General features: G+C 42.2%; 1 protein-coding gene across 6 annotated transcripts in view; it reads left to right on the forward strand.

The window, feature by feature from the left end:
* LOC109919684 (polyhomeotic-like protein 2) overlaps window positions 1–9,284 on the forward strand; it is a 248,175-nt gene extending 238,891 nt beyond the window's left edge. For 5 of the 6 annotated variants that reach the window (XM_048614915.1, XM_048614918.1, XM_048614919.1 and 2 more), the window contains exons 10-13: window positions 1,485–1,602; window positions 2,044–2,197; window positions 5,338–5,587; window positions 8,263–9,284. In XM_048614915.1, the coding sequence (XP_048470872.1) occupies window positions 1,485–1,602; window positions 2,044–2,197; window positions 5,338–5,587; window positions 8,263–8,417 (677 nt within the window). In that variant the 3' untranslated portion in view covers window positions 8,418–9,284. The remainder of the gene's footprint in view (window positions 1–1,484; window positions 1,603–2,043; window positions 2,198–5,337; window positions 5,588–8,262) is intronic. The other variant, XM_048614916.1, reaches the window with a different exon arrangement.
* The last annotated feature ends 212 nt before the right edge of the window (window positions 9,285–9,496 follow it).

Genomic DNA, 9,496 nt, shown 5'->3' on the forward strand with positions numbered 1-9,496 from the left:
GGATGTAAATAGTGCTGTTACGTTGAAGAATATCATTATCTCATCCTCTTCTATTCTGGTGTCCTTGATGTTGAGGAATTCTTGGGAGGTGTGCATGGAATGGGTAGTGTTGTCAACTAAGTACTTCAGTTTCTGTTAGAGATAGTAGGAACTGCTGATGCTGGAGTCTGAGATAACAAGATCTAGAGACGGATGAACACAGCAAGCCAGGCAGCATCAGAGGAGCAGGCAAGCTGACGTTTCAGGGACCCTTCTTCAGAAGAAGGGTCCAGACCCGAAACGTCAGCTTTCCTGCTCCTCTGCTGCCTGGCTTTTCAGTTTCTCTTGTAGTTCTTTGGCTTGTCTATATGTTGGTGTACCTGGTAGTGAGATAATGGATCTGAGGGGGACCCCTGGCTTGTGTACCTTTTTGGGGGGTCCATAGAAGCAGGTAAAGGATCCCATACCCACAACCAATAAAATTAACATAATATATAACATACCATGCAAGGACTGTGAGAAACATTACATAGGCCAAACCGGAAGAAAACTGACAATAAGGATACACAAACACCAACTAGCCACCAAGAGACATGACCAATTCTCACTGGTCTCAATACACGTGGACAACAAGGGACACAAATTCAACTGGGACAACACACCTATAACAGCACAAGCCAAACACAGACATGCCAAGGAATTCCTGGAGCCCTGGCATTCCAACCGGAACTCCATCAACAAACACGTTGAACTGGACCCGATATACAAACCAGTGATAAACAGAACTGGAAGTGATACCAACCATCCCAGCAAACCGAGGCATATAAATAACAAGCGGGACAGAACACCAACGCTTCGCTGGAGGCGCACTGACGATGTTACCCCTAGCAGGGTGACCAAACGTCTGCGACCAAACGTCTGCAACCAAACCCACCGGCTCGGCGAGCAAGGCTACAACCTGAAACAAAGAATTATTCACAGACTGGCTACAGACCAACATTGAGGATAAAGTCACTTTGCACACAAGCTGTTGGCACTGGGGTGTTATCCTGGTTAAGTTACGGCTGGCTGAAGTTACTTTTCTGGAGACAGATGTGTAGATTTCAAATTCTCCTTTTACGGATCCTCCACTTGCGATGAGATCTTCTGTTCAACTTTCTACTCACACACTTTGAGAGGGATTTCAGGGAGAGGGGGAGAAGTCTCTTTCTCCTGAGGGAAATTATATCTCTGACTATCTGTGTTTAAATTCGTAGCTTTATTACACCAACAAACTGTGGCACGTACCTTCTCTCAAAGTGCTGTGGACTCAGTGACTCCAGATGAGCACTTTGTGTGCGTTGCAAATGCAACATCTTTCCCTGCTGTAGAGTGTTGTTTCCAAAAGGTCTGAGAAGGAGATATATGCGCAGTCCATGATATTCTGTTAATATTTCAGATGACACATCTTCATAAGAGTTTTGTTTTGCGTCTTTTTCAATGACCATTCTCAACCTTTTGTTCAGACTCAAAGGAGAAGGAAGAGGATGCTCTCAAACTGAAGTGTGAATTTTGCGGAAGGCTTGATTACGCTCATAAGTTTAAGGGATCAAAGCGATTCTGCTCCATGGCCTGTGCGAAGAGGTAAACTATCAGCAAAAGCTCAAAATAATCAAAACTTCGTGTTGGTGATTGAGATTTACCTTTTCAGGATTGCAGTAGCATCTGTACTAAACCTTAATTTGAAATTTGAGACCTGATGATCTCTCATTAAACCTCCCAGGAATTTCTGTCTCTGGCTTGCTTAGTAATTTCCGGGCCAATATGGTCAAGTCATTCAACTTCATAAACTTGCCATCTAACAGAGAGATGAGGAGGAATTTCTTCTCTCATGGGGTGGTGAATCTAGGGAATTCTTTATCCCTGAGGGCTGTTGAGGCTGCGTATTTACGTTTATTCTTGTGTCCGGCTGAAGCTGTCAGCTTAGCCACTGGGGATTCATTCCTGTAAAGGATCAGGGAAGCATTTTGGATAAATCCTGGTGTTTTAAGTGACAACATTGAATGTGATCCACTTTGTTCACAGGTACAATGTTGGCTGCAGTAAACGAGTGGGTCTCTTCAAACCCGATAAAAGCAAATACTTGCAGAAGAAGGAAGGAGGCAAATTAGGGCGAAGAGGGCCAAGGAAGAATAGTTTGCACAATGCCAATAAAGAGCAACACAAGAAACAACCGAAGGTAAAGTCACAACATCATTCAAAATGCAGTCGGTTTTGCATTATTAGTTGTATTTGATTTTCCTCTGAAGGAAGTCTGAGAACTTGGCCAGATGCACTGTTATGCATGGAGCAACAATACTGACCAGGTTCAATCTTCAATCTGTGATTGAATTGTGAAGAAGATGCAATAGGCTGAATGGCCTACTTCTGCTCTTGCATCCAGAGTGTTTACTAAACTAATCCCAATTTGGGAGAAATGCTGCAAATTATCTCAATGCCCCGTGGCCATGGAAGGTAAACAAAACCTCTGCATTTGCCTTTAAATGCAAAGGAACGTCTCAAAATATTGGTTTAAATGTTTGAAGAGAAAAATTGAATACACTGCTTCAAAAAATGTAGATGTTAGCAGAGGTGATCAAAGTGTGGCTCTCAAGCATGTTCTTAAGAGGAGAGGCAGGTGGAGAGGTAGATGTTCTTGGGTAGAAAATTCTATGGTGTCAAGGACACTGAAAGCACAGCTATCGGTGGTGAACCAAGGGGAGGAAAGGTTGGACAGAAGGTCAGAGTCGAGGTTTGGTTTAATTGGGGAAGGGAGTTGTAATGTTGCAGGAGGGATAGACCTGGGAAGTGCAACAATGAGAATTTTAAATGGAGGCGTTAGGAAACTGCACAGTGAAGGTCAATAAAGACAGTGATGACCAGCAAGGAGCATGAACCAGCAGAATTTTAGATGACTTTTATTAGCTTATAATCTAAGACTGTAAGACCATAAGAAATAGGATCACGAGTAAGCTGAGACAACAAGGTGCAGGGCTGGATGAACACAGCAGGCCAAGCAGCATCATAGGAGCAGAGAGGCTGACGTTTCGGGCCTAGACCCTTCATCAGAAAGGGGGAGGGGAAGGGGGTTTTGAAATAAATAGGGAGAGAGTGGGAGGCGGATAGAAGAGGGATAGATGGAGAGGAAACAAACAGGTCGAAGAGGCGGGGATGGGGCCAGGAAAGGTGAGTGTAGGTAGGGAGTTAGGAAGGGGATAGATCAGTCCAGGGAGGACGGACAGGTCAAGGGGGCGGGATGAGGTTGGTCGGTAGGAGATGGAGGTGCGGCTTGAGGTGGGAGGAGGGGATAGGTGGGAGGAAGAACAGGTTAGGGAGGCAGGGACGAGCTGGACTGGTTTTGGGATGCGGTGGGGGGAGGGGAGATTTTGAAACTTGTGAAATCCACATTGATACCATTGGGCTGCAGGGTTCCCAAGCGGAATATGAGTTGCTGTTCCTGCAACCTTCGGGTGGCATCGTTGTGGCACTGCAGGAGGCCCAGGATCATCACGAGTAAGCTATTTGGTCACTTGAGACAACTCTGCCATTCAATAGTATAACAAGAAGGCTATTAATAAACTTTGTATCTCAAAATATATAGCAACCATTTTTTATCTGCAATTATGCATTTTACCCCAAGTTCAGACGTTTGTATCAAGTGTTTCAGACAGTTAGAGATGCTCCAAGAATAAAAGGCTATTTGATTGTTCAATGCAGAAATCGAGTTGAGAAGCTGCAGACCCAGATTGTGAACTCTGCTTTGGTCAGGACAGTGTTAAAGTCATTTTAGCAAAAATTTCAATTAGTTATCAACAGGACAGAGCCCAGGAATAATTAAAGTGAAGCTGTACTGAATTGGCATTTGAATAGCCCTCTCCACGGTGCCTGATTGTGTTCAGACGCTGAGTTTTCCAGCTGGCCAGTTCACTCTGAATAGCAACATGAATGAGAAAAGCCCTAGAGATGGACACAATACATGCAGCTGATCAACATTTCTAGCCCAAGGATAGAGAGTAAAGAAGAATAACTCTGTTTAAACAAATAAAGAATACAACTGGTGAAGAATCAAAGACCTATCGACAAGAATATCATTCCAGTAAAAAGCATAAGTGCCGATTAAATTAATCTCCCCCAAGGCCAGTGTTCTTTCAATGGGTTTGTGCACAATTATACTCCCAAACCCCCTCTGGAGCTGCTCAACTCACCAATAAAAAAACACTTTCTCTGCTAAAGTTGAGCAATTATTTGTACAAGCTGTGCCTTGCTACAAAAAAATGCATTCTGCAAACACCTTTACTGTAGTAAGATGTCCCATGGTGCATTGCAGGAGAGCCATCAAACACATGCCAATTTGGCATTGGGAGGAAATGAGAGTATTGGGTGTTTTATATGTTGAGCAACACATTGGACTAACATGATGGCTGTGCTAGGGTTTAAGTTCATTTTAAAACCTGGAGGGTCACAATTTAGTTGCATGGTTTGAGATGCAAGTGGTCTCTATATACCCTGGGCTACAAGGGGATTTCCACTTTGAATGTTATTCGAGTGAGTCCGCGCGGGAAGTATGCATATCCGTATTGGGTAGCAATGGGATCAGTCTTGGTGATGAAATGCTCATGCACAGACAGACATACGCACACAAGAGCAGGTAAAAAGCCTGTAAATGGGGATCTTGTAAAACTGTATTGGGCCATACGTACTTGCTTTCAGGGTGAGGGTTAAAGGAAGAAAAGCGATTTATATTTCCCTTTCAAGGCATATGAGAGTCAGTCTAATGTGCAGCATCCACAGGAAATGTCCCCTCTGTACTTCTGAGTTTAGACACAGTATCATTATGGATGGAGTTTGAATTTGGCATCATCTCCCACATACCACCTGAACCTGCACAGATTTTGTGAGCTCACACATGTATATTTCCTGTTTTTGTTCTTCTAACCTTATTGAAAGAATTGTGTACTTTGATTCCTGGGGATGAAAGATTGTTGTTGTTGTTGTTCATGAACAGGCATTTACAACAAATATAGAGAAACTTTATTGACAGACCATGCTTTCACAACGAGAGACAGTTTGAAACTGCTAGCTCTGCCTTTTAAAAGAATGCAGTCTTTTTAATTTGCTTATGGATATGGTCATCACTGGGCCAACATTTTCTGTTGTTCCTAACCATCCTTGAGGAGGTGTTGGTGAGCTGCTGCCTTGAAACACTGCAGTTTGACAGATGTGTAGTTACACCCACAAAGTTGCTAGGTAGGAGGATTCCAGGTTTTGATCCTGTGACTGATATTTTTGAACTTTGGGCTATTCCTCTGTCACTCCCATGATGTTTACTTCGCTTCCCAGCAGCCGCCAGCCAATGTAGGGTTAAATCAGGAGGACTCCAGCAGAGGGTCAGATAACTCCAGCTATGAAGAACCACTGTCACCGATCTCTGCCAGCTCCTCAACATCTCGGAGGCGCCAGAACGAACGAGAGTTGGACATTCATGATATGAGGGTGCGAGAGCCAATGGGAATTGGTCACCACTTCTTGCCCAATGACCCCACCAAGTGGAATGTGGAGGATGTGTGTGAGTTTATCCGTTCACTGCCAGGTAAAGACCTTTTTAATTTCATCAAATCTATTTAGATTTTACGTGTTGGGATCAACTTAAGAAGCTGTATTTGTATAACTCGAAGCATTAATCTGCTTCTGAAACTTGTAGCTACAACATATTCTTTGCTGTTTGTGTGAATTCTGTTTCCTCTATCTGCCCTTTCTGTTAGGGTCTTTGGATCTTTACTAGGAAATCCTTTTGCCCCCATGGCTGTAATTCCCATAGAATGCATGGCCTTTGCACAAGCTATCGATGCAACAAATGAGCTGAAGGTATAGAGGTTGTGACTGTGTATACATGTGTCTCAGTACGGAATATTGTGGACTTTTGGAATGAGCAGGGTGTAGTGCCCTTAATGTCAGTTTTAAATCCTGCTCTTTTAAGGGTGCTGACTTCCAAAGATGTACAAATCCCAGGAGTACCCGTCTCTCTCTCCTGGCTGATTGGCTTTTCTTCAAATTTGTGCCTGGATAATGGCTACTGATAAGCATTGAAGACGAACTAATCCTGTTCTTTTCAGAGTCCACATCCAAACAATTTTAGCTGTGAGAAGGGAGATGAATATTCCTCTCTTTGTAGCCGTGAGACTAATTACATTAACACATTCTGCCTCTCCTATTCATCACATGTCCTTTCTGATTTGTAGGTTGTTCTGAAACATTCCCAAATATGGGAATAGAAGGAAGCCATTCTGCACTATAAGTTTACACTGCCGTTCAATTTGATAATCGTTGACCTTAAGAAAAATCTTTGTAGTTTGGAATTTTTCAGTTGACCTAACCCCAACAGTTTTTTGGGACAGGAAATGCTTCTTGGACATCATCCCTAAATAGTCTGGCGTTAAGGTTCTGCCTTAAACATTACAATTGAAAGGGAATGTAATTCCAGTTGGTGGAACCTTTCCTCAAAATCATCTTGTCACTGAGGAGAATCTGCTCTGAGTCCCCTCCTGAGGTCAGTATTGCCATCCTGAGGACAGACTTTGCCACTATACCAATGTCACTAGTAATCCAGAGACCCCCAGCTAATGTTTTGGGACATGAGTTCAAATCCCACCACAGCAGCTGATGGAATTAGAATTCCATTAATAAATCTGGCATATAAAGCTAATCTCAGTAACAGTAGCCATGAAATAAGCATCAGTTGTTAAAAGCCCAATTCTGTCAATGAGTGATGCACTATAGTGGTGATGTCATTGGACTAGTAATCCAGAGATCCAAATGAGTTCACACCGTACTTTGGTAGTTGGTGAATTGAAATTCAGTTAATAAATCTGGAATATAAAAGTTCATTTTAATAATGGTGACCATGTGGGGGAAAAAACCCCATCTAGTTCACTAATATTCTTTTTAGGGAAGGAAGTCTACTCCCCAGTCTGGCCTACATGTGACTCTCGACCCATAGTGATGTGGTTTACTCTTAAATGCCCTCTGAAATAGCCTTAGCAAGACACTGAATTCAAAGGCAACAGATGCTGGCCTTGCCAGTGATGCCCACGTCCAGTGTAAGAATAAAGTGTGGTGCCCAGAAATAAAGTCAGTTACTCCAGATGGAGTTGGATCAGAGCTTTATAAAACTCTGGCATAATGTTTGTTTCCATGTGTTACACCGCCTTTGAAATACGGCTAACATTCCAAGAACCTTTTTTTAAAAAACTTTTTTTTGTACCTACACACTACTTTTCACACTTCATCAGTTTGACATTATTCTATCCTATTCTTCAATTTCACTTTTCTCTTAAAGTTCAGATCGGACACTGAGCGATCAAAGTCTTTAAACTTATGAATAGGTTTGATCAGGTAGAGGTGAGACGATGGTCTTGGCTGTGGGAAGGTTGGATGACCAAAACTCGGTCAGAAATCAATCTTTCATAAATCCAATCAGGAGTTCAGGAAAAAAATTACCTTCGAATGGTGAGAATGTAAAACTTGCTACAACAGCATGCAATTGATGCTACTCGGATACATTTAAAGGGAAGGGATAGAAGGTTGTGCTGTGAGGTGTTTTTTAAAAAAAAAAACCCAATACGGGTCAGTTGGCCTATGCCTGAGCCACACATTCTTTGCAAGTCCCTGTAATCACTTCTTGGTTCCTAAAGGATAAGAAGCAATATGGCACAGATTCATCAAGTGGAAGATGAGACCCTTTATGGTTTTATTATCCCTAGACCATAATCAGCAGGAAACTGTTCCAAAACTGTACACATCACGCTGCACATTTAAGAATGTTGAATTGAAAAAGACAAGTTGCTGAATTTTGAGCTTTCTTGAAGAGACTGAAATGTGATGCTCCAATGCCTCAACTCTATTTGACTGCAATGGTTTGCAATGTCATTGCTCATAGCACTCAGAAACATGGCATGCACTGATTTTATCCTGATTGACACTAAAACAAAGAATTATGGATGCTGGAAATGTGAAACAAAAGCATAAAGTTTTGGAGAAACTCAGTAGGTCTGGCAGCGTCTGTCAGACAAACAGTCACCAGACTTGAAATGTTAACTCTGTCTTTGTCTCCAAAGAGGCTGTCAGACCCCAGTTGAGCTTCTCCAGCAGTTTCTGTTTTTAATCTGTCCTGACACTTGCTTCCAGAAGGGAAAGCAGCATTTCGTTGAAATTCCAAGAACGTGTAAATTCCAGGACTGTCAAGTTCTTGTGTCTGTTTCTCTTCAGGTTGCCAGGAGATTGCTGATGAATTCCGGGCACAGGAAATTGATGGCCAGGCCCTTTTGCTGCTCAAAGAAGATCATCTGATGACTGCCATGAACATTAAGTTAGGGCCAGCTTTGAAAATTTATGCCCGAATCAACATGCTGAAAGATTCCTAACAAAAAGCTATGGGAAATCAAGAAGGATGTTGGACAACTAGAGTAACGGCTATACTATAAGCCGAGGTTTCTGGTCACTGTGATGATAGTACTCTTTTGGAAAGAAAATGGAAGTGTTGTACAACAAATTCAAACTACAATGAGCGCAACACAATACAATTATTGGCTTCGTGAGAAGCTTGCATTCCAGGTACCATTTTTCCTGAATACGGAAAAGGAAGTGCTATTCCATAAGCAAAAATAAATGCAGAAGTATTGGCGCAAGGAGTCTTCTCCCCAAGGTGATTCGATGCATTGAGTGTTTAGATGATTCTTTTACAGAATGTTGTGACTCTGCCAGTGGTTGGCAACTGGACACCTCACTGACATCCTGAAAATAATTGTTTTTTGGAGTTAGATCTGTCCTGAGGTTGGTCTCTGTTTGTTTGAATCTGCATGTTTAGAGATTAGACTTGCTGTAGAATGATTTGATAATCAACAGATCTATTTTGTGATCTTTTAATGTGCCTGGAATAACAATGGTGCTGTAAAACGACTCTAATTGTAATTGTATAAGGCTGGATGATGAAGTATTTGTGTGGATGTTCCTGTTTCTAGAATTTTTAGATCATGTAAAAGAAACAAGTGACTTAATGTTCTGTCTGTGTGGCAGTATTTCCTTTACAAACTACAGCTTCAACCCTCACCTGTAAACATTCTTTCCCAACATGCCATAGATTTCATTTTCCAAGGTCCCTTATCCCCCTCTGAGTTCTTCTTCCCTAAACTTTTTAATAGCGATTCAGAAAGCTGAACAGTCCAGAATTTAGTATTTCAACTGAAAATATTGTACTCTAGCAAATGGATTAAACTGAAGGGTGGAGATGACATACAACTGGCTCTTGTGTGATTTAGTGTGAGGATCTGAGGGAGAATTCACAAAGTGGGAAAGGGCATTTCACCCAATCCAGTTGCCATTTGTGTACCTGTCAATTAATCCAGGGCACAGTTTGATTCTTGGCAGTAAACGGGTGGAACCAGTCACAATCCTGTGCTTGCCTAATGGCCATATACACACTTCCATTATATCAGGAGGAGCT

This window comes from Rhincodon typus, chromosome 31, assembly GCF_021869965.1.
Source record: "Rhincodon typus isolate 14 chromosome 31, sRhiTyp1.1, whole genome shotgun sequence".
In the NCBI taxonomy this organism is placed as follows: Eukaryota; Metazoa; Chordata; class Chondrichthyes; order Orectolobiformes; family Rhincodontidae; genus Rhincodon; species Rhincodon typus.